At 27.5% G+C, this 26,695-nt stretch overlaps 1 protein-coding gene across 3 annotated transcripts; it reads left to right on the top strand.

The window, feature by feature from the left end:
- Window positions 1-391: 391 nt before the first annotated feature.
- LOC132937925 (protein argonaute-2) lies at window positions 392-26,394 on the top strand. Of its 3 annotated transcripts, none has more exons than XM_061004543.1 (21): window positions 392-521; window positions 596-818; window positions 948-1,070; window positions 1,137-1,166; window positions 2,137-2,196; window positions 5,408-5,596; window positions 7,884-7,925; window positions 7,985-8,192; window positions 8,566-8,662; window positions 12,362-12,555; window positions 15,310-15,443; window positions 16,067-16,280; window positions 18,467-18,614; window positions 19,685-19,930; window positions 20,626-20,738; window positions 20,814-21,016; window positions 21,806-21,965; window positions 24,408-24,495; window positions 25,347-25,778; window positions 25,849-26,033; window positions 26,094-26,394. In XM_061004543.1, the coding sequence occupies exons 3-21, from the start codon at window positions 1,037-1,039 to the stop codon at window positions 26,185-26,187; spliced, it is 2,871 nt and encodes a 956-aa protein (XP_060860526.1). In that variant the 5' UTR covers window positions 392-521; window positions 596-818; window positions 948-1,036; the 3' UTR covers window positions 26,188-26,394. The 3 variants fall into 3 exon arrangements, with proteins under 3 accessions (XP_060860526.1, XP_060860525.1, XP_060860527.1); XM_061004544.1 differs by having other exon boundaries at window positions 503-521; window positions 601-818; XM_061004542.1 differs by having other exon boundaries at window positions 457-818.
- Window positions 26,395-26,695: the final 301 nt, after the last annotated feature.

Here is a 26,695-nt window from a genome sequence, read left to right as displayed (position 1 = left end):
GAATCGTTTTTCTTATACAATGATATTATATCATTGAATTCAAATTTAACACCATCCATTACAGTGACCCACTTGTAACCTACTGTACAGCAGAGCGACATCCACTTATCCACTTTTTTCCCTTTAATTTGTGTTCGTACAGTGTACACGATAAGTAGTCGAAATAATGCTTCAGCGAGTCCAACGGGCCCCCGAATTTTCCAGAGCTAGTCATGGATAATAAAAAATGTATTATCTGTGGTTATAATAATAATAATAATATGTGGTGACGTGGTGTTCATGGAGGAGTAGCCAAAGAGGGTTGGATATACTGTAAAGTGGAAATTGCATTGTCATGACATTTTAACATTATAACATTTTTATCCATGTTCTGCACTGTACTTTCGACCACCAAACACCATCACTCGTTCAATAACAAAGGTGACAATTCTATGTAATTTGGTACTTGGTAGTGAGTAAGTTGCAGTCACCATAGATAAGTATAATATAAGTAAAACAGTAATCACCATTGGAATTTTTAAGTGCGCAGTAGTAAAATTACGATACCGTATAGTAGGTAATTACGTCATTTGTAAAATTGTGTTACACTTTTTAGAGTAGACGGCAGACTGAAAATTTTAGTCGACACTCGTCATTCGTCGGTCCGCCGTCCGCACCTGCGGTCTTTGGTCTCTACTCGTTCATCGTCGTCGAATATTGTGATTTCGGATTTCGAGTTTTGCTTATCTGATACTTGACACACTGCTCTAGTACAGTCTGCCTGTTAGTTCTAGCAAGAACAAGGTCACTTGAACTACTATAATCTAACTTCATGCACCGTAAGTATTGGGTCGCCTTTTTGTTTATATGACACTGACACATAGTATTGGCACAGATTTTATTAATCTGTATAATATTAACTATGTAATCTGTGATATTTTGATAACATAATATCTTTCTTGTTTTAGCGATGAATCTGACATTTTCTGTGTACCGCTTGTTAGACGTTTAATTTCATTACAGTGCAGTGTGCACTTGAATTCATTCAATTGCTATAATGAATCCCAATCAGCCAAACACTGGAACTCCTGGTACTATAAACAAATATATTTTTTTTAAGTAGGTGTGACATAATTTGGAGTAATTTTGCTTTTCAGGTGTCCCAGGAAAGAAAAAGCAGAAAAAAGGTAAAATAAAAATCTCATTTACTTGACTATATTTAATCTAGAGTATGAAATTGAATAACCCATGTCATGACAATTATAGGGATGCCCGCATATATTTTCAACTTAAAATTATGTCTTTCATACACAACTCGTATATTCTGTTTAACCTTTTTTTTCTTTTTTTATTGACAACAATCGGAAAGCACAAGTGACTTAAAATATCTAAAATAATTGCTATGATCTATGATTAAAATATACCTCCTATACGACTGTCATACATAAAGCGCAGCAATTTATATATATGTATTTGAAATGTACACGAATCGTGTAGGACTGGCCTAACAATTAGCATTCAACACGTGCATTTGTTTAATGAAAAATTGTGAATTTTCTTTGATAAAGTTAAGAGGACATTGTACCCGCATATGTTGTCTCCATCTTACACGCATACATCATGGAAAATTTATGTTTGTCAGTTTTGATATTCAGTATGTTAAATATTAATATTTGAACTTTCTCATAATTCACAAAATTAAAATATAAAAAACCAATGAGGAGAACACAGATAATGTTTTTACATTAAAGTTTGATAATAATTCACTCTACTATCAAAACTAACAATTCACTATTGAAACTGGTGAACAAAAAATGTCATACATTCGTAAGACAAAGACAACATATGCTGGTACAACATCCTCTTAAACAAAATAAATGTGATAAATGTATTATTAATTATTACTCCGATTCTATAACAAAGTTATTGATTAATTATTAGAAACTATATTACCATTTTATGAAATCTACTTCAGTCATTTAACAATAAATTACATATGTCATGCTTTATTAAATGTCCACTTTAGGTAGTTTAACTTTGGGAGCATTCTGACAATAATATACCTAATATATTTATTTGTAAATAGGCATTGTTTTTATATTTTTAATAATTAAAACACAATCATATCTACATTATGTACTTTCTTTATTTTTAAAGGTGTTCAACAAGATAGTTCAAATACTAATGTTGGACAAAGTCAAGAACCATCAACCTCAGGTAGTTTATTAAATTGTTGTAATTTATGTAAACTTTTTTAAAAGACTGATTTACATTATTTTATGATGTATCCAACTGACAATCATCCAACAAAAACTATTACAAAATGTCTATACATCATATCTAATTGTGGTATCCATGCTAATATGAAATTTCTAAGACATAATACCAAATTTGTAGTGGACTATTTTCAAGATAATGGCAAATTCTTTTTGTAAAACAATTTAACTTCTTTGTTGGATTATATTTTATTACAATGAAATGCCATTAGGTATCTAAAAATATTCTCCTCAAATTTGGTGTTTAAGCTTTAATACTAATCTAGAAACCATGATTTAGATTTTGCTTGGTTAAATTATACAAAATGCTCATTAGATAAATATACTCTTATATTAATATTCTTGCCTAAATTCCTATTTATTTGATCTATTTTCCTGATGCTCTAAATAGAAACATTACTGCTAACAGGTCCCTTTAATGTGGTGTAGCTGGTCTGTACTCCCTGATGCACTTGTGCTCACCTTTCTATTATTTAGCATAATCATTTTCTTTAATCTTGATCTATAGTGTGATTATAATTTCAAATAACATTATATATTTAAGCCGGTTGAACTTTTATTGAAATTAGTTTTTGGGTACAGAAGAAATACACATTTTGTGAAATATTAAAATTTTTAACACTTGATGCGCAATACAACATGTATTTTGTTAAATGGTAACACCTATTTTTAGCACATGATTTGGATTGACCGTATTTGCATAAGTTGATTTGACCTTATCACACTGGGCTCTAAATTAAAAATTGTATAAATAACAATCACCTGTCATATATAAAAAAAAAATTAATTTACCTGATTTTTTTTTTGTTTTTTAATTATTTTTTTTATCTCATTATATCATATAACATTTTGATACAAAATCCTTCACTGCTTTTTGGACAACTTAGTTTTTAATCTTTATAATTAATTTCTGGACATAATGTTATGAATAAAATTCATAAATATTTATATTCTAAATTTTTTGAATGTGATATTTTTGTTTATTTTACTGCATTAATAAAAATAATAACAATATTCACTACTACTATACTACTACTACTAATAATAATAATGGGCACGAATGTACTTTAATATGCAACCTATGTGCTTAAAAAAAGTACAATTATGTGCTCATTCACTTACTTTTTATCACAGATATTTTATAAAACTAAAACCAACAGTTAAGTCCAGAGTTAATATTCTTAGAAAATTTAAATTGGACATAACCTATTTCTGGAGCAATATGTACAAGTGACGATAAAGGGTTAGCTCGTATGTAAGCTAGTACTCGTACTTCTGAATCTTCATAAAACATATTTTATTACACTTTTGTTGGATATCGTTATTTTGTCTACTAGTATTTAACCCTTGTTAAAGTTGTAGAACATATTATAGGGCAGATGGTACCTCTCCATATTGTTCTGCATTCATCCTAGCAGCTATGCGAGTATTGTAATAGCATTCCCGAAAAATTATAATAATTTTGTCTGTTATTTATATTGAAAATCATTAATATTAGCACTTATTGAGAGGATGTCAGCGCACTATTTGTTTTCTCTCTGTAAACCACGCACAACACAGACAAAACGCATTAACGCAGAATCATTTTTTCTATGTTTTTAAGTAATCTTAGAGTAAAATCACCAAATACAAAAGAGATTGAAAATAATATTTTTGAGGGAATGACATATCACTTTTATATTTTATTGTTCTTTGACTTTGTATTCAATTTTCAAAATAAACAAAAAAATGTAAATTTAAATTATGTTTAAATTGTTTTGAGACAATATTTAGACAAATCGATATCATTCCTTCAAAAATACTATTCTGTACATTTATTGTAATATGTAATTTTACTCTAAGATTACTTAAAAACATAGAAAAAATGATTCTGCGTAAATGCGTTTTGTCTATGTTGTGCGTTGGCAAGAAAGAGAAAACAAATAGTGCGCTGACATTCTCTTAAAAGAGTAATCAGTTACTTATAACAACACCTAAACTAAGGTACATAATATGGATCTTAAGTTTAAAAACAATAGAGTTTTTATCATCAAATTAAAATAGTTAAATACAGTATCTGATTATCTTGATATTATAAGTAGTGAAAAATGAAGTAAAATTTCACAATAAAAAAATTATAAATTGTAATCATTATGTAAGAAACCAAACACAAAAAAAATATAACAAAAAATTTAGTATTTAAACATTGTTATTCATAATTTGATGTCCAGAAATTAATTATAAAAATTAAAAACATAATTATGCTAAAAAGAGAGTGAAGGGTTTGTTTCAAAATGTTTTAAAATTGAATAAGAAACTGAAAAAATAAAATTACTTGAAAAACGTAAAGAATAGTTGATTACAGGTAAATTTAGAGGACACTACGCTTGCATATTTTGTCTCTGTCTTATAAATGTACAATATACCCATAAGGAGCATTGACTCTATGCATACACACTATCATGCTAAGGAAAGTAGTCTTGTACTCTTTAAAGGTCATCTGACATATTATTGTGTTATAAAACAATGGTACATAGGTATCAAGCATAGATAATATACAATATATATTATCTATGGTGCCAAGCAATAGGCAAACAGTTTGGCCCCCTTGTACTGATACCACAAAAGGGAAAAAAATGTACAACTTCGCAAAAACTGTTTTGCGACATATGACAAGTATAGTCCCTCTGTATTTATAGTAGAATTACAAAAATTCCACAACGCATAGAAATAATTTTATCTGTGTTATAGCGTTATTTTTTTGATAGCCCTCACCAATAATGTCTAATTAAAAAAACGCAATGTTCTTGAACTGGTGACTTTAATTGTGTTAAGTTATCCAAATAATATAAATGCTACGACACAGAAAAAGTTCTTCCATATGCATTTAAAATTTTTGGTAATCCTACTATAAACACAGAGGGCTTTAGTTGTCCCGCTTAAAACAGTTTTTGCTATGTTGTACATTTGTAAGACGGAGACAACACATGTGGACGTAGCGTCCTCTTAAACATTTTGAAAAAACCTCTTTTTTTAATTTGAGTGTTAATAAATGTTGTATATTAATCTGTGGTGAAAACTAACCACTAGTCATCTGACCAAAAAATTAGTGTTACCTGAAATTGTGATCTCACTGTACCTATATCAAATAACATAAATTAATTAATGAACAGGATTAAAAGACTTTCCGCAAATGTCTCAAAGTAAGCCGAATAAAAAACAGCAGACACCACAGAAACAAAATAAACCAAAAGATGCAAATCAAAAACCAAACCAAAAGCAGAATCAATCTGCAGAGCCTAAACAAACTCAGAAACAGAATCAACCGGCCGGGACAAAACCAAATCAAAAGCAATCTGAAGGTAATTTAATAGAAGACAATGATAAATTTGAAAATAGATAGGTGTGTTAGTAATATTCTAGTTAAGAGCATATTCTGTGCAAATATAGCTGCCGGCTTTTGCCTTTTCTCATTTAACTAAATTCAATAACAACAATTAATCATCTATAAAAGGGATAGGCAACTGACAACTTGGCCAGAATAGAAAAGGCCTCATTTTTATCTTGCTGGTGCTATATTTTTAAACTTAATACTCTAAAGTTTAAATAGAGATTTTAAGTGGAGCAATAAATGATTGATTTTACAATGATATTACCTATATGTTTTTTTATGTCTAGCATTACTTCTTTGGACAGTTAAAATGCTTCATTTTTTAACTTCTACATCTTTTCTGCTGGAAAATTGAATCTAGTTGGTACTTTGGGAGGTCAAAAATAATATATTTCCTTGTCTTCAAAAGCATTACTTAGGGAAAACTAAAAAAAATTAGTTAACTCTCGCTATACATTAGGTGTTAGTATGGTAAAAAGGTGTGTAAGTGGATGTCGCTCTGCTGTACAGTAGGTTACAAGTGGGTCACTGTAATGGATGGTGTTAAATTTGAATTCAATGATATAATATCATTGTATAAGAAAAACGATTCTGAGCCAAAACGGTCAGTCACCCTATGATATTACCAAGTATATTTGATGATATTATTGTGAATAAAGTAATTTATACATAACCTATTTACGTAGAGCCTTGTTTTCAATTTTCAATCCTTGGCTGTAAAAGTTGAACATTTTATACATTTTTAACTACAAAATAATTATTAAATTATAAATTTGATAAATTTTGTTAAAATTTGAACTTTCAATGCTTATAAAAAAAAAACTGTGACTAAGAATTTTTAATATTTTTCAAATGTCATTGTAACAATACTGTAACAATACAGTAGGAGCCTTGCATTAATTTTTCACGCTTTTTTACCCAACAAATAAAATTTTATGTCTGTAAACAGCTCAAAAAGAGTCAAATTATTTTATAAATTTTATCGCGTATAGAAAATGCTAATATAAACATTCAGTGTAATTTTCAAGTGTCTACAGTCATTCTTTTTTTAATTACAACAAATACATGAGAAATCGAGTGAATATCAAATGTTGTAAAAATATGAATTTCAAACGCTCATAAAAATTTAATTTGACTTTTTTGTAGACATTTTTTTTTTATAAAGGTATACAAACTCATGAGGAATCTTGTATTATATTTTCAAATCTTAAATTTAAAAGGAAAATTTTTTATGAATTTCTAACTCAAATTAATTTGCAATTTTTCGTCATTTTTATGTATTTTGTCAATATTTGAACTTTAAATGCTCATAAAAAAAATTGTGACTATCGATTTTTAATTTTTTTCATCTGCTCTTTGAAACATTAACCTAGGAGCCTTCTATTAAATTTTCAAGCTTTTTTAACCAACAAATAAAATTTTATTGATATTTATAGAAAAAAAAACTAAATAACATGGAAACTGAATGTCCGTAGACAGCTCAAAATATTTGGAATATGTTATCGTGTATAAAAAATACTAATATAAACATTCAATCAAAATTTCATGTACCTACGGTCATTTGTTTTAGAGTTGCACCAAAAACCAAAATTGATTTTCTTGAAAACAGATTTTGCGTTAAAATTCCTGTTTTTCCTAAATTTTTCTTTTGTTTTTCATGTTCTTGAAAATTACAGTTGAATTTTTACTTTTGACCCCCTAAAGTTCCAACTATATTCACTTTCCTATCAGAAAAGTTACTGTTGAAGAAAATCCAAGCATTTTTACTGTCCTAAAAGGTGATGACGGACAGTAAAATAAAAAAATGAAAAAAATAACACACATCATTGTAAAATAAATACATTCATCACTTCGCTCAGAATCTAAAAATCATTGTATAAGAAAATCGATTCTGAGCAAAGACAATTAGCCTATAGGCTATAATATTACTAAGGATATTGTATGATATTGTGATTAAAGCAATTTATTTTACTATTGTTGTGCTTAAAAAAATATTTTAACTTTTTTTTTGCTGTCTATGCTTTTGCCGTCTAGAATTTAAACTTCTTAAAATTGGCTCTCTGGTAAATCTGAGTTGCTCATCCTTGATCTATAATTATGTGATATCGATACAGTAACAATTTATAATAAGTGAATGACTTGTGCTATTTTGCGTATATCATACAATTATGACATCCCTATCTATTTTGTCATAACAATTTCAATAAACATAATGATTTGTTTTTCTTTTAATATAATTAAATACAATTTTATGTTAGGCAATAATTCATCCGCTGCTCCAAAATCATCTCCAACTCAAGGTAATATAAAATAATATTCAAGTATATTTTTACTACTTCTAGTGTTTTATTTAATTTAGGCGGTCAACAAATTGAACAACAAATTGTAATTTTAAAGAGTAATTTACATATTCCTAAAAGAAAAAATCCCAAAACTGGTGGTTCTTTGGGGCGTGCAACTGAGATTGAAGTGAATCATCTTCCTCTTAACCTTGACCAATTATTCAAAAAAGTTGTCTACCATGTAGATGTACAATTCACACCAGAACTACCTAAAAGACTTCTTAGGTAATTATTTTAACTTATAATAAATATCAATATGTTCATTAAATATCTTTTATCCAAATATTAATATTTATCATATTTGATTTGCTTGAATTATATTTTAAAAATGTGTACTCAAGATATAAGTAAAATACTTAGATTGATATATTAAATATTTTAATTATTTTTATAGTTTAACTTTTTATTAACGATTAACTATATGTATGCTTAATTGTTTTTGTATTTTGTAGACAAAAATTACTATATTACACAATAAATGATCAAATGTTATTTGATATAACATATGTACACTATAATATATTAATATGTATTTAATTATAGAATTAATGTTTTGATTATTAGTTAATACCTATATAAAATTTGTCTTTCTTTATAGAAATGCTTTGGAAGAATTTAACAGCAGACATTACCCGAAGATTAATTTTGCATTTGATGGGCGAAGAAATATGTATACTATAAAAGAGATAAAAGCGGTATGTTTGTCAATTTAAAATTAAAAATATATCTTTTAGTATGCCACAAAGACACAAAGTATTTGTGAATGACGGATTTATATTTTTGTTATGTGGCAGCTAACACAGTGGCATGGTGAACGAGGTTTTATGATGCCCAGGCATCATGGTGGACATTTTATTTTTTTGGTGTTGAATTGGAAGGGCGGTGAATGTTACATCTTATCTTGATACATTAAGATACGCAATAATATACAAAAAATAAAATACTTACAGTCCTATAATTATTATATCTATTATATAATATATTCAGGGGATTAATAGTGGGTAGGTACTGAAATATATGCTGTGCATCATGGTTTATAAATGTTCACCATGCCACTGGTTATGCGTGTAACATAAAAAAAATATCTCACCCGTGTGCGTTTTGTCATTTTACAATTGAAAAACAACTAATTAAAGTTAGTAGTTCGAATTAAGCTTCATTTCATTTAAATTTTCAATATTAGAGTGAATTTTCACCTATTATTAAATTTAAAAAGTTGTAAGCGTATCAATATGACTATTATGCTGATTAATTTTGTTATTTTAATGTCAATACAATTATGTGTGCTAGTGGCGACGTAACCTTTATTGGTTATTTATTTATTATTATAATATGATAAAATAAACATAATTCAAACATTAATATAATATGATATAACAGAATTGGTTTCTTTCTGATGCAAATTTGCATCCATTAGAATTATTCTTGTGTTGTTAGAATATTAGAATAAAGTTACCTATCATCAAACTTAAAATTCAGAACATTTTCTCTGTTATATTGGCTTTTTTTTTATAATATTTCAATTTTTCTGCAATATATGAGTATTTAAAATTGTAATATTTTACATACTCATAAGTCTCTTAAATAGAGATACATGGGCGTAATTTGGTATAATTATCTGTGGGGTGTATCAATATAGGACTAGAAAAAAACAATTTATATTTGACTCCTGCTTAACCTGACATTTTATTTTACAATACATAAAAGATAAAACAATTTAAATTAAATTATTAAATCAAACTTAGGCGTCTGTATTTTTCTTCAAAAATATTGAGTACATTTTCTGTTTCTATTGCGTGTGATAAATCACTTTTGATATGAAGTATTGACAAGTTTGTAAACCTATCATTTATCATAGTATTTCTAGCCTCATTGCAGACAATTAAGGTTCACTTGAGGTTATTGTAGTTTAGTCAGTGCAGTTTGTAAAAGTTTATAAAAATTTGGAAAAATATTGTTGTTAACAATGGGTATAATGTCATCCATTTCAAAGTTTTATTTATTTATCATATTTTTTTAGGACTATCATTTCAGCCTTCAAATTTTCTGGACTTGTTTAATATTTTTTAGAAAATACATTTAAAAAAATATTTAATAACATTTATATTAATCTTAATATATAGTTTTAAACTTCATGGGTACCTCATACTTATTAACAATCTCAATACTTCTTTCATATTTTAATTGTATAAAATTGGTCCACTCCTGCACCGATTTTTAGGCTTTCTACTAAAAACCTATTTTTCATGCCATTTATTACACAGTTTATTATTTTAAAATAAGTATTTTTTTCCAATGTTCAAAATTTGCTTCTTTGTTAGACTTATTATCATATATAAATAAACATGTTTATGAGAAAAATAGCATAACCACTAGCATAACCACTTACCTAACCTTAATACCTATGTAAGTAAGTGCAATAATATTGTCATTAAAAATTAAACTTCTAATAGTTGAAGACTCGATGAATTTCAGAGAAAATTATAAAAACTTTAAAACTTTAATTTCGGATAAAATGTTTTAAATGAAAGTAAACACCATGAGGGGGTTACAAAAATGTATGTGGGGGTTGTAGCCCTCATAGCCCCCCATGCATACAGTGCCCATAGAGAAATACTATGAGAAAAGCTAACACAAATAATTTTCCTAATTTAAGATTTGATAATATGTCAATTCACTAATATAAATATTTGATGAAAACTTCAAGTTTCTACAAACAAAAGTTTTTGAATAACAACAATACAAAAACATTGTTGGATATAAATTTGTTTTACGGTGAATATCCAATTTCTATACCTCAGACGTTCTTAAAAAATATTGCGTATATACACTCAATTTTTATATTTATTTCCACTAACAAAAACTTATAGAGAACGTTGTATTATATTTTTAAGTTTTTTGGCTGAACAAACTATTTTTTATCGACAATATTTTTAAAAAAAACTATTAAAATTTGAAATTTTTTATGCCTTCAAATAACAAAAAAAAAAACAAAATATTTTGAAAATGTCATGGTGCATAGATATTGTTTATAGTAATACCTTCTGAAAAAATTTTTTGTATCTTCGATTATTTTTTTTTAGTTACACTAGAAGATTTCCTATACATTTTTCTACCTTAAACAAAAAAAAAAAGTTAACTGGAAAGTAACATACATTTTTTATAAGCGTTTGAATTTAAAATGTTTACAATATTTGTTATTTACTGATAAATTAACATATTTTTCATCTATTGATTTTTGACATTTTATTGATATTAAAAAAAAAATAACCATTGACACTAAAACTATTCACCAAATGTTAAAATTACCATTATTTTGACTGTTTTTAAGCTATTTATATCCATGAGAATTTTTACAATTCTTAAATTTTAAGTCTTTATTTTCATAGCTAACATTAGATATTTTAATAGATGATTCCTCTCAAACTATTCTACCGTCAAAAAAAAAAAAAAATACTGAATAGTTCAGCTATTTATAGCCACGATATATTTTCGATTTTTATTAATTTTTTTATTAAATTTGATTATTAACAAGTATGCTAGGAATATTTTTTGGATGCAATGGTTTATTATTGAATTTAAATATAACACATCCATTATGTAGGAATAAAGTCAGGATTAATTAACACTGAATGTTATCAATACATTTAAATATAATAATTGAAAGAACAACAGATGCAATAAACTGAAGGCAATAGTTTTAAGAAAATAACAATTTAATAAATCACCAAAAGCATGGTTTGCGTGTGGACACATAGTTGCGGCACTAGACACATAATACTTAAGACAAGTGTTGACAACTTACTTAAGGTTAGGTTAGAATCAAAAGTAATAATAATAATTTAGGTCGGCTGATGTCGTGCCCAGTCGACTAGACAGTTGACGGTAGCGACACTAGTGATTATTACTACAATTACAATGACATACTTGAAAATACTGTATAGGAGAGCGGTACCCTCTTGTCGACCTTTTTTTGTTGTTTGGATTTAATATTTATTTATTTTATTCTGAGGTTTTTTATACATTCATTTAAGTTATTAAATTATAAATTATAATAATGCATTAGTTTACATTTTAAATTACAGAGTATAATATTATTTATCTTTTATTTTTATACGTTCCTATAAACTACCCTAAAATAATGTTTAATACTATTGAAATAATATGAACCATATTATGAAGATATCCTCTTTAGAAATGTATGATTTTATGACTTTACACATAAAATGTGACTTACATAATATAAATTATAAACACAGAAGTAATTGTCGTCTGGCAACAATTTTTAGACTCCCAAAATATCTTTTTAAAAAAAAATATGTGTTTACATATCTCACCAATAAATATATAGTGATAAACTGCTTGCTTACATGTAATTATTTATTTATGTTTAGAAATCTGATACAGTATCAGTTGTAAATGACGAAAATAATAGATCGATGGACTTTGCTATTTCAACCTCAATTGTCAATACAATACAGATGAATAAAATTCAGGAATATTTAAAATCTGGATCATCCAACACTCCTCCAGGCGAAGCATTTCAAGCATTGGATATTGTTTTGAAAAACCGACCATTTGCATTAAGGTTAGTAAAATATGTGTTGTCTTAAAATGATACAACATAGCAAATTCTATAGGTAAAATTATTATTTAGGGCTTCTGAGGCTTTTATTTGATACTTTAATTTTGAAGCATGTGAGGCAAGTATTTTACAAATGGTTAACATTTGTAAAATACTTATAACTTGCTTTGAACATACCTGATTCTTATTTCAGTTTATATATAGTTAATATTAGATCAAAAATGCTTATTATCGAATTTGTAGAGAATATCTTAAACAATCAAGCATAGTTTATATTTCCCTCTGCCAATTTGCTAATAAGTAAATTTACTCCAATATTAAATACAAATAAACTGTTTTAAGTAGAGCATGGATTTCTATGTAAAAACATGTTTTTAATGGATGTATGCATAACTTTGAGAGTAAGATTGTCATGAATTTGTAAGAATCTGAATACATATAAGTGCATATTTTGATATGGGATCAAAACCGTGATTTTCTGTTTTTGTCTAACTCACACGCGAAATAGGATTTTAGACTGGTTCTTTGTTAAACATACCAATTGATCTAATGAAGCGATAAGAATTCTTAAAATAGATTTGAATTTGTCGTCAAGTCTACTTGAAATCGACCTTCCTACATTTTTGATTTTTTGATTTTAACTTATCGAAAAATTAAAATACAACAATTTTTAAATACTCTTTTTTAATATGACATTTTTAGAAATTTGGGAGATGAATTCAAAAATGTGGGAAAGTCGATTTCAAGTAGACTTGGCGACAAATTCAAATCTGTTAATAGAATTCTTATCGCTTCATTAGATCAATTGGTATGTTTGGCAAAGAACCAGTCTAAAATTCTATGTTGCATGTATGTTAGACACAAACAGAAAATCACGGTTTCGAATCCCCTAAAGGGAATAATATATTCATATATATATAAAATCATAATTTTGCATATTTCACTAATTAAAAATATATGTATTGAAATATTTCCATTAATTAAAAAAATATGTATTTATTTTCAAACTTAAACAATAGACCTGATAATAGATGATAATCTATCTATCTATAATTTCAACTGCTGCGATAAGATTATTATACGATAATTCTGTTTTTAATTGAGTTATGCGTGTATAATAAATGTAAATTAAAAATGCTCATAACTTGCCTAATAACTGAATTATTGTAAAAAACTTCCATCAAAACACAGATAAGGTTCTTACCATCAAGTTTCATAATAGGTCAATTTACTCTAATTTTTAAGCTAACGGCGTAAAACATGAACTGCTGAGCGTAAATTTGGTATGTTACGCGTTTGTATGACGGAGACAATACATGCAGGTGTGGCATCCTCTTAAAAGTATTTAACTTTTGTAAGAACATCTATTATACTTGTCCCTGTCACACCCTCATCACAATCTTACTGAAATGCCATTTGTCCATATTGTGTTCTTTTGGGGGAAAATCATTTTCATCTAAAGAAACACTAAAATGATAGTTGGTTTTATTTTCAAAAATACAGTAGAAGCCGCTTATTAACAACACGGATAATTGATACAATCGCGATATTGAAACAAAATGTCTAGGGACAGACTGGCTGTATATTAAAATACTGTAAATCAATCTGATTATTGTAAGAACACATTGGTAATTTGGCAATAACCTATGTACTGTAATTACAATGTACATTTTCTTATGTCGTTATGATCGATACTAAATTTTATTGTCCAACTATTATTTTATTTAAACGCACGGCAAACAGTGGGGTCCGATTTTAGTGCGGCACAAACATGGTTTTAAACTCATTGTGCCAGTATAGATGGGGAAAAACAACATCGATAGATACACATTTTTTTCAAAGAAGCTACTTTTTTTTAAATTATACATTTTTTTTACAATAAACTAGCTGATCCTGTGCACTTTGTTGCCTGTTTAAAGTACCAACTCTTTATGATTCAAACTTTGTTCAATCTGTTATTTAATGTTTGATGTAGTGTTCAAAACATAAAAATTTTCATCGATCATCTTGAATCTCAAAATACTTGTGCAAGCACAGTAAAATGTAAATTTTTGAAAATACTTTCTTAGTGCACACTTACATGGTGGTACCATGAAAATTGCAAGCCTCAAGCTATCATTATTTAGGCTCTACCTTGATCAGTTAGTGAGTCATTCAGGACACGTTCAATTATATTATATTATAGCCATCCCGACCAGCGTTGCCCATGAGACAAGCTTGTGATTGTGCAAGCAATATATCCTCTGGTGGATTGCAGACCCCTCGAGGGTCATACATAATTACAAATATTTTATTAAAATAAAAAAATAAACGTTGTATATGATGTGCATGTGTTTAATTTAGCTTTAGGAATACCATTTTTACTTAGGTATATACAATAAACAAAAATGTATTATTATTTAGCTTATTTTCTTGCTGAATAGATGGCACCACTGTTGTCTTTTTGACATTCAGATTTTCTATTATTCTGGTAGATTTTCCTAAAATTTTCTTTCATATAAACCTTGTCCTGACAATTACAAACACAACAGAAAAAAAAATCAGCTAAATCGGTAAATGCGTTTTCAAATGATGCCATGACATAGAATTAGGGTCCATTTTCATATACATATATAGATAAAACCAATCGGTTTATTGACACACTTCACCTTGGTTCAAAAGTGTTCTAATAAGTGCCTTCTACTGCAGTTTATTTAATTTTCTATAAAGTTTTGAATGTTTTGAATGATTTTAATTAATTATAATTGTGTGTTACAGATTCACTAATGTTGGAAGATCATTTTTCCCAGTACCACGTATTACACCAGTTGACTTGGGTGAAGGAATGGAATTATGGAAAGGATTTTTTCAGAGTCCTGTTATGGGTTGGAAACCTTATCTTAATATAGATGGTGAATAATAAACTATAAATAATACATAATCTGAATGCTTTAATCTTCTGGTACAAATTGGGTCTAGTTTTCATTTTGTTGGGAGGGGGGGATAAATAAAAGATTCTCATAAATTAAAAAAATGATTTACTATATGCGTTCTATAAAAATTTAAAAATATTTTGGCTTTTCTAAGAAATTTATTGATACAAATTTTTTTAATTTATTCGTTAAATATAATTAAAACAACATTTTCGGTCTACAATTTTAAAAATGTTGTACAAAGTAAGTCTTTTAATAGCATTTTAATATATTAATACAGGTAAGTATATTTATTTTTTAAAAATGTTAAAAAAATTATCAAAAAAATAGAAAATTTAAGTGAAAAATATTGATTTAGTTAACTTGTTGTAATTTAAAAAATATCAACTATAGAAACTTTTGACTTGAATTAATTATTGGGGACAAGTCTATAATAATTTTTATAAGTATCTGAATACATTTACTCAAGTACTTTACAAAATTGCCAATTATTTTTAAATGTACAGTAGTACTATATCACTATAATATAGCATTAAGGTAGCATCTACGCAGTCTGGTCCTACTCTATAATATGTCTATTGAATTTATTCATATTTTTTTAGTGGCACATAAAGGATTTCCCAAGTATCAACCGTTAATAAACTTCATAACAAATGAAATGAATTGTGATCTCAATTCAGAAATGGATCAAAGGAATTACAACACATTAGCAAATTATGTTAAAGGATTAAAAATTGACTTTACGGTTCCAAATCAACCCAATACAAAACGTTCATACAAAGTAGTTGGTCTCCTTGACACTGCCTCTAGATTTAGGTAAGTACATATTATTATCACCATATAATATATATATTACGAGTAGTACAATACCTTATAAAGTAAGGAAATTACATAATTTCACAATAATTTTTATGAAGAAACCTAGAATAAGGAGACCAAAGCTTCCTGAAAACAAAATGATTTGCACAGTTAAATGTCACATGCTGCATTTTGAACGTAATCATTGTTATTTTATCATCCATGTAATTTAGAAATTGTTCTTGTAATTTTCTGAAGCTACAAAAATAAAAAATTATGATGTTTAAATGATAAATTCTTTAAATCATACATTTTGATCACTACACATGGTCTAATTATTTGTCTTAATTAGCAAAGTTAGCTTATTGTAAAATGTAAATTTCCATTATTTCTAATATAAGTTATAAATAATCATTACGTGTTTAATTTCTAATATTGAATTATATTTGATAAAACTACAATATCCGGTCTTATGTTAACTATTTAAGCAGTCATCTATTGTATTATAAGTTATAACATTTTGAAATCTGATGAAAATTGTCCCTGAGTTAGATCATTCTCATTAAAATAAAGCTAATTGAATTTCGCATATTTTTAGTGGTTGGGAGTAGCATGGTAATTGTAGCGACGCTACAGTAGCATGCTACTTTGTTTGTAGCAATTGAAGTACCGTCGCTACATTATGCCTTAGATAGCGAAATACTATAGCGCGCTCTAAACATTTCTGGTAGCGTAGCAAAAATTATCATTATTTTGTCGCTACCTACAATCTAATTGGTGATTATTAAAATATCAATTATGATTATATTTGTTAATTCATATTATGGTAATTATTAGTGTAGTATTGGTGAAGTTTTTGTCCTGGGTCCTGACCAGTGACCAAATGTCAAATCAGTGCAAACTACAAACACTAGTTTTCAATAAGAACATTTTTTGAAAATGTAGCTAAAAAGAAGCGCGGTACATTTAAACAATAGCATTAAAAGCAGCGTGCTATATTTAAAAAAAAGTAGCAATAGCGGTAGCGAGCTACTTTTTCGGGGGAGTAGCTGTAACGTTAGTGTGCATCAAAAAAACTAGTAGCGTTCCGACCACTGCATATTTTAACACTTTAACATATTAAATGCATATTTGTTGTGTTATAGTGCATATTATTTATAGCACATATTTTTGTTTTTTTGTCATATTTTCACGTTCACAGCCACATAATATCGATAAAATTACGACTGGTTTTTATTGCCAAAGATAAGATGAAATACCCATAATATGTGACATTGATATATATATATTACATTATATAAATAAATTTGTTTGCATCCAGTGCAATAAGGTAAAATATGAATTCAATCTTAGTCTTCACTTTTTATTAATGTGGGCTAATATTTCATAGATTGACGATAAAGAATGTTAAATGGCAAAGAATTTAGTGAAGACAACAAAATACTTTTTATACTTTTAAAACCTTTCTATACTTTTTAATACTTAATTTTTACATAATTTTAAATAAAATATTGTTGATTCAATTTTAAGTGCATATTTTGTAGCATATTACAGCATTTTCAGAAGCATATTTTGAGAAATTTTGTGCATATAAATCCGGTCCCTAGTTATAAGTTATAACCATTTCACTTATTTCTGGAAATTATATAATAGACTAATAATAAAACTATAGAAATAGGTTACATTTTCATGAAATTTATACAAAAATAGACATGGGTAAAAGCACATTAAGAACAAATAAAGTGTAACTTCATTGCTATAAGAATAATACAAAACACAATTATATAATATAAGAATTTTTTTTTTCTATCATAATTATAATCATAATAATTCCTAAAATTATAGTGAAATGACCTTTTATATAATTTAAAGGTAATATTATTATCTATGCCCTATGGAATCTCATAGGTTTTTATATTATATTTTAATTTTAAAACAAGTTATGAGTATTTTAAGATGTACAATCAATTTACATTTTTAAAATACTCATAACTCGCTTTAAAATTAAAATATAATAAAAAGTATATGAGTTGCTCTTGATAATAATCTTATATTTAAATTTTAAAAGAGGTTATTTCACTCTGGTCTTAGAAATTATTATGATTATGATCATTATTGTAAACATAAAATTTGCTATGAAAACCAATAGTGCACTTACATCCTTTTGAGTGAAATAATAACTATTAATGACACTATCTTTATAGATTTGAGATGGAGGATCCTGTTAGAGGTAAACAAACACTTAATGTAGTGCAATACTTCAAAATTACACGGAACTATGTTATCAAGCATCCAAATTTACCTTGTTTACATGTTGGCAACGTTAACAAGAAAACTGCTATTCCAATTGAAGTAAATATGTATTAAATCACTGGAATTGATAATAATTTTGGTATCGTTGGTATTGTATTTTGGTATAAAACCCACGAAACGATGATGACCGTGATAAATGTGATCACACGATCATAAAAACTAGATACGATCTGACACGACACGACACGACACGGTGTAAGTGTGAACCCCCCTTAAAAGTTGAGCAGTAGTCAATTCTTGGTATACTCGGTTGCAACTTGGTTATAACATGATGCCAAAAAAGTAATATCCAATCACAATACGATTTGATCGACACGACACAGCTGTGAATCCAGCTTAACGCTATAGTAATTTCATTATATTTTATTGAACCCATTAGCGCCGGAGTTTTTTATTTAAAATTTTAATCAACATTTTGTTGAAAACATATGTTATACCTCAAAAATGATTGTAAAAAATCTAAGCACGGCGTTAATGAATTAAATTAAATTAACGCAATTGTAACAAAATTACTTTTTAAAAGTAATTAAATTTCTATGATGTAATGTGTTATTAAAATAAGTTATGAATGTAGAATGTATGATAAAAACTAGAGGCTAGGATCTTCAAGAAAAACTAAAATCAATAAAATTAATTTACAATTCCAAAAGTTTAAACAATGATCAACAATATTATTAAAGATCCCAGAGATTAATACCTATACATATTGTTCATGTATAACATTAAAGCATTAACAATTTATCTACTATCTACTTATTAGTCGTTATGATGTACTGATTTTGTAATTATTTTTTTTAAGAAAAGTAACGTTATTTGTAACTCCTTACTTTTTAAATGAAAAAGTAAAGTAACGTGATAAAAATAATGTTTTGCAACGCGAATGTCTTTTAAATAATAATATTTATTGTAATAAGTAACGTAATTTTATTACTTTTCAATAGTCATTTAACCAACACTGCTAATAGTTAAAACTTTATACATAATAGTTCATAATCCAATGGTTTTTAACTTTTGTTGGTTTTTTTTTTTTGAAACCATTTATTCATAAAAAACTGAATTATTTTTCAAAAATGTTGTATTCAAATTACATTTTTCAATATATTTTTTAGCTGTGCCATGTTCAAAAAGGACAATTGCGTTTGAAAAAATTATCTGAAGTTCAAACTGCGGCCATGGTGAAGAATGCAGCTCGACCTCCTGGAGAACGACGACAAACTATTGAAAATTGCATCAAAGACATTGCATACAACAAAGATCCTGTATTGAAAGAATTTGGTATTGAAGTTAAAGAACATTTTGCTTCAATACCAGCTAGAGTCTTGGATCAACCTTCTTTGGCTTATGCTCAAAATAAGGTAAACTTTAAAATACTATAGTAATATAAGTATTAACAGTTAAGACTTTTTTGATAGTTGATTGATAAAGTAATCAGTAACTTATTATTTGATCTGACCAAAGCTTATTTTAATTTTAATTCAATGTTTCTAACCTTATAATAGTAATTATTTTTATTAAATTAGTTTTGATGAAATTAATAACTATTTGTGTTTCAATTAACCTATTGATGGTTTTAAAAATATCAACTTTGATATCTATGGGAATGCAACGTTTTAAGCATGATGTAGAAAATGGATAATACGGTATAGGCACTCGGCGTCGAAAAGTGAGTCGTATTTTGATGGCATTTAATGCAGTGATTGTCCCCCAGGAGCGCTAAGATAGCCAATTCTTTAAATAATTCTATGTAGTGGTATACATATTAAAACTTTAGAACAAATGTAATTTATATTACTTCCAAACAATTTTTTCGAAATGTTAATATTTTTATACTCAATGTGTTGGTGAAATCAGAATTTACCAAGTTAAGATCCCGTGCACTTTGTTGCCCGTTAAATGTACCAACTCTATATGACTCAAACTTTGTTCAATTCGTTATTTAATATTCGGTGTATGGTGTTTAAAACTTATCTTAACATTTCCGTTATGCCTAGAATAAAAATTCTGTTTCACAGCAGTATATTATCTAATATATTATTTGTGTATTTTCCAGGAAACTAAACCAAGAGCTGGTGTTTGGAGACCTGATAGATTTTCTAAAGCCGTACATATTAACAAATGGGTTGTATTGAATCTAGACCAACGTACTAATATTGCAAGCATAAAGTATAATTATTGTTATTGTGTCTTTTTTACTCAAAAATTACTTTTGACTAATAATTTATTATTATTTTATTTTAGAAACTTTGAAAAAAGTTTGATGATGAGTGCTAGAGACTTGAATGTTGTTATAAACCCAATGGATCCTGTGATCAACGGTTTTTTGCCAAGGAGTAGTTTGGCTGATATAAAAACCTCAATAGGGAACGTTTTTACAAAGCAAAAAGCTTGCAATACAGAATTAATTGTGGTTGTTATTCCAGATTATCCTGCAGGAATTTATGGTGAGTAATAAAAAAAGGTTGACAACTGCTATACAGTAGTTGTTTGTAATGGATGTGTTATATTTGAATACAATAATAAACCATTGTATACAAAAAACGATTCTGAGCTGTTAGCGTAGTTCTTATAACATTATTATTTTTTATTTTATTTGTTGCTATGGTAATAAACAAAGCGTTAGAAATTAAAATCCCATTTTTTAGTGGTATTTTGTAATAATTTGTTTGTAGTTTTTCTGGACGCTTTCTAAAACTACTTGGAATTTTTAATTTTAACCCCTCAAAAGTACCAACTAGGTTCATTTTTCCATCAGAAAAGATGCTGATCTCAAAAGTTGAAGCATGTTTACTATCCAAAATGTTGCTGACAGACATCAAAACACATCATTGTAAAACCAATACATTCTTTTGCTCCGCTCAGAATCTAAAATTATCTTACTACTAACAAATTTGTGATAGAGTCAAAGAATTTATTCTTCTAATTTAAATTTAAAAACGATATACCGATCAAACATCACAGTACATATTTGTTTGTGTTTCATATATTATCATAAAAATTAATTTTAAGGATTTGTTAACACAAGTCTAAACATTTTTTTTAATGATTATATCATTATTTTATATTTATTATTATGGATGGCAGGGAGATAACAGGTTTGTGTGGCGGGGCTATAATGTTTTCACTCGTCCCAGTAGGGCTATTCCAAACCAGTACCTAGTTTTTCAAAGAAATTATAATATGTATTATTATTTTTATAATTTTAATATCAATTTAATTTAATTTTGTTTTAGCTTCTGTTAAGCAAAAATCAGAATTGGAAGTTGGTGTTCTTACACAATGCATTAAATCCAAGACTATGTTTAAAATGAATACATCAACATCTTCCAATATTCTACTAAAAATAAATTCAAAATTGAACGGAATCAATCATACTCTTGCCATCAGAAGCAGGTAATAATATACTAGATTAGTGATGCCCAGCATAGTTTTCTTCTGTGGGCCACATTAGTAAAATATTGCTTTCGTGCAGACCACAAATAATATAAATTTAATATTTAATTACTATATTGTACCTACTTGTCGTGTGCTAATATGATGTAAACCATTTGTTTAGTACAAAAACAAGCCACATTGTACTATTTTCTTATTTCTATAAGCATAAATTAAAATTTTTAATTATTATATAATAATACTAGCCAATTTTAATATATAGCAGTCTTCATAATCTGGCATTGCACAGTAACCCTTAGTAATCCTTGAATTTTATTTTGTGATATTGTTTTAATGATTCAATGTAGTTTAATTTTAAGATAATTTGGTTAGAATTCCAACCAAAGTTATAAACCTTAAAAAGTTATTATTTATCAAGACAAAATATTTATGTATTATCACAGTTGTAATAGTTTTTTTTAGTATGCGCATCTCCTTCACTTCCAGCCGATGTGTTCTCCACTTATATATAATATATTTGATTGACAGCCAATAAGAATTGGAGAACTAGGTTATAGGTGAATTAAAGAGTGAGGAATGTGTATCAAAAAATTGTGATGGTACCTATCTATTTTGTTTTGGTATTTAAAATAAGGTTCTTTCGTTACCTTCCAGTAAATGTAATAATATAATTGCATTTGCTCGCCCCACTCTAAAATGTTGTTATATCTTGTACTAACAGTACTAATTTCTTACTAACTATATAGTCTGTACTTCATCATCAGGATAGATAAATATTCTTATTTATCACTAATGTACTTTGGTTATCAATTAAAGTTATACAATCGTGGATATTGAATGACAGACATCAATTATGACTAAAACAAACAAGATTATTACATTTTGAAAAGAATATATTATATAGTAGGCACATAATATTATAACTATACATTGTTACAAATTATAAAAAACAAAATCAAAACTTAATATTCAACAATCGTCAATTTAGGGCTCAGATTTAAATGCCTTACAAATAAAAAAAAAATGCATTTAACATGTTAAATTGTGTAGGTATGTTTATAAATATATAAAATTGAGTAAAAATTACATTTGTTATACACTGTAGTCTGTAATACTCTGATTAAAGTTGTATGCAACTAATTGGTTGGTGTGACATTTCCAAGAATATTTTATAACTTATTTATATGCTGTGACTAATAATAATTCAATAATTATATTATTGGTATATACTTATTACTTATAAATCAATATACTGACTAGTGTTTGGATTTGCTGAGAATGAATTTGCTATGTTACACACTTAAGACTGATACAACAAATATCTGTGTAGCGTCCTATTAAGAATGAGATAGCCTTAGATAATACCACGGACTAAAATATAACTATAAGATATACTGGATAGAGCTACGATTTAAAAAAACATTGCAGCAATATGTTACCCATCCTGCTCTATCTTTTTCATTTCTGACGCATGCTCAATAAATTCATCGGGGCTAACCATAACGGCTTCAGGTGCAGACTACGCGTGGTGTACTAATAGCTCAATCCAGTATGTATTATCTTAGAAGATAACTATATCAGTGCCACCTGTCGATTCGCAAAAAATCATCTACAAAGTGTAATATTGAATTTTTAAAAACTGACTCGATACGTTTCTTACTGTCTGTCCAATAATTACAACATATTTACTAAAATTGTGCATATATATTTTTTAAATTTATTCATTTAATTTTTTAATTTATAACCTTATATTACATTTTCAATCTTTTTTATTCAGAAGCAATTTTGCATTTTCATACCTACTGTAATGCACACAATTTTTTTTTGGTTGCATAGCAACCATTATACAAAATTGTTAGAAAAAAATTGCTATGTAACCGTGACAACAACATATTATCATTGATTATAAATACTATAAATTGCTCACTGACAGGTTTTTCGGTGTCACAAAATATTTACTCCCGGTAGGTGGCGAGGTGACGTGTGACTACTAGCGATTACAATGTTACCCGACATTACTAACCACAAGCCCGCACCCATTAACACAGCCGCCCAGTTTGGTCAGATCGGATAACCTTGTAATTGCTAGTAGTCATGTCGCCTCGCCATCTACCGGGAGTAAATATTTCATACCACCGAAAAACCGGCCAGTGAGCGATCTATAGTATTTAGAATCAATGATATTATTCATATTACAACACATTATTGTATCGCCAATGTATGATATATAGGTATATCAGCTCATAAACATTTTTATAACTCCTGGTGGTGGGCATAAATATATTTTAAATTATACTTGATCCTTTTTTTTTTTTTTTGGCGTATGTTGAACAAGTAAATACAATATATTTTTAAGTAATCTAAATTGAATCTAATGAAAGCTTCACATCTAAATAAATATTGTATATTAGGTCTTATAAAATAACATTATTTATGTTTTAGCCCACCTAGTATGGATGGAGCAATTATTTTTGGAGCTGATGTGACACATCCATCTCCTGAACAGACTACTATTCCATCAGTTGCTGCTGTAAGTTTAAATTAAGTTCATGCTATTCAAGTGAATCTAAATAACAATTATTCTAAATTATAAATTTATAGTAGTAGTTAAATTTAGGAATCTATAAAAAAATATATATATCTTAAACAATTTATGTAACTGTAAATTACCATTTACCCAATTCATTTTAGTACATTAGGATTTTTAAGGGCATCGCATCTGCCATCTACTACGTATGAATAGTAATTATTAATGTTGACTCAAGAAATCTTAAAAGAGCTCACTATTACGATACTTAGCTTATATATATTGTAACTGCAACTTTTATATTTCAAGTGGGTAAGCTAAAATAGTAATTTTTTAAAAACAAAACAATATAATTAATTCTTGTTTCTAAGATTTTTTTTTTCATAGTTAATTTATTATAGACAGATATATTTCTTTCTGAAGTTAAATAATTATGTTTTGTAATTTAAAAAGAAAAATTATGAATACTTTATAGAATTTATTAATTTATTAATAAATAAAATTATTTAAATTCCCAATTAAAAACCAGCATCAATCATTAAATTCACTAACTATTAAAACAAAATTATGAACAAAATTTAGTTCAAAATCAAAATAATTACCAATAAAATGATAAAATTAATAATCGATTATATTATGTTTATTTACCCAGTGAACAACATTTGTTTGTTATAAATTAAATTGTTTTAATCATTGAAAATCATCTCAATAAACACCTTAAATTGTTTGATTAATATGATATTTATATTTATTTAGATAAAACAAAAGATAAATATACCAATCAACATTATAAAAAATAATTTAAATAGGTATGATCCTCTTATTAATCTTTTAATACATTTTCCCCATCTTAGGTAGCAGCCAGTCATGATATTTATGGAAGCCAATACAATATGGAATGGCGCTTGCAATCTCCTAAAGTAGAAATTATTCAAGATCTAGAAGACATTGTTCATATACAGTTGCTTAAATATAAAGAAAGAACAAAAACTGTGCCAAAAAAAATATTTTATTTTAGAGATGGTGTAAGCGAAGGCCAATTTCTACAGTTGTTGGAATATGAACTGATTGCTATTCGAAGAGCTTGCCTCCGACTCAATATTGCCTACAAACCTTCAGTGACATTTTTGGTTGTACAGAAACGACATCACACCAGAATGTTTCCCAAGTTCAATTATGATATGGATGGGAAATTTGCTAATGTCCCTTCTGGCACAATTATAGACACTCAAATTACCCATCCAACAGAACTTGATTTTTATTTGTGTAGCCACGCTAGTATTCAAGTTAGTTAATATAATTTTTATATGTTATCTTAGCTTTAAAGATTATTACTAACTATTTTTATTTATCAAGGGCACATCCCGACCAACCAAGTATCATCTGATATGGGATGACAATAATTTCACTGAAGACCAGTTGGAACAGCTGACATTCTACCTCTGCTTTATGTTTGTACGTTGTACTCGTTCTGTTTCATATCCGGCACCTACATACTATGCCCATTTGGCTGCATTTAGAGCACGGGCTTATATTGAAAAGTTAGTTATTTTATTACGATACCTTTTATAGTATTAAAATAACATTTGTTTAATTTTTAGCAAAACCATCAATCTGAATAATTTAGAAGATGAGCAAACCAGAAATCAACTGAACCATTCATTCACAGTTAATACACCCATGTTTTTTGTTTAAAAATTTAATTAAATTTTTTTTATCTCAATTTTTTTTGTAATTTTGAATTACTTTTTTTTTGAGTATTAAATATAATAACTATTATCTCTATACTATTACTCATGATACCTTATAATATATATGTACTAACATAGGACAAGATTTTTTTTTAACATGCTTTGCTTGTATTTTATTTTGCATTCTTAATAAAGTCATATACTAACCCAACATGTATTAATCTATTTAGTTTATTGAGACTTGATTAGTGTTGATACCCAGTTACAGACGTTTGTTATTAAACGTCTATCACTGACATATATTTCTACACAACCACCAGTCCTCTTGATACTGAATATGATATTGATACTAAATCGGCGCCCCATAGTCTGATACCAGAAATGCCATTGATTCCGTCATCTGATTAACAGAATGATATTATTGCATGTGACTTATTATTTGGACGTAACCACATTTTTCGTGTTGTTTATTTTTATAATTTATTGATCTCTTTCCAGGTTTTTGCCCTGAG

This window comes from Metopolophium dirhodum, chromosome 2 (genome assembly GCF_019925205.1).
Source record: "Metopolophium dirhodum isolate CAU chromosome 2, ASM1992520v1, whole genome shotgun sequence".
Lineage (NCBI taxonomy): Eukaryota > Metazoa > Arthropoda > Insecta > Hemiptera > Aphididae > Metopolophium > Metopolophium dirhodum.
Note: the sequence above shows the minus strand (reverse complement) of the source record. Positions and strands in the feature narration are given on the sequence as shown.

Bases quoted from the DNA above. Each gene is read 5' to 3' on its own strand.
- LOC132937925 (XM_061004543.1), top strand. From the start codon at position 1,037: ATGAATCCCAATCAGCCAAACACTGGAACTCCTG. The intron at 16,281-18,466 runs GTAAGTACATAT...CTATCTTTATAG, and splicing joins GACACTGCCTCTAGATTTAG to ATTTGAGATGGAGGATCCTG. The intron at 20,739-20,813 runs GTATAATTATTG...ATTTTATTTTAG, and splicing joins ACTAATATTGCAAGCATAAA to AAACTTTGAAAAAAGTTTGA.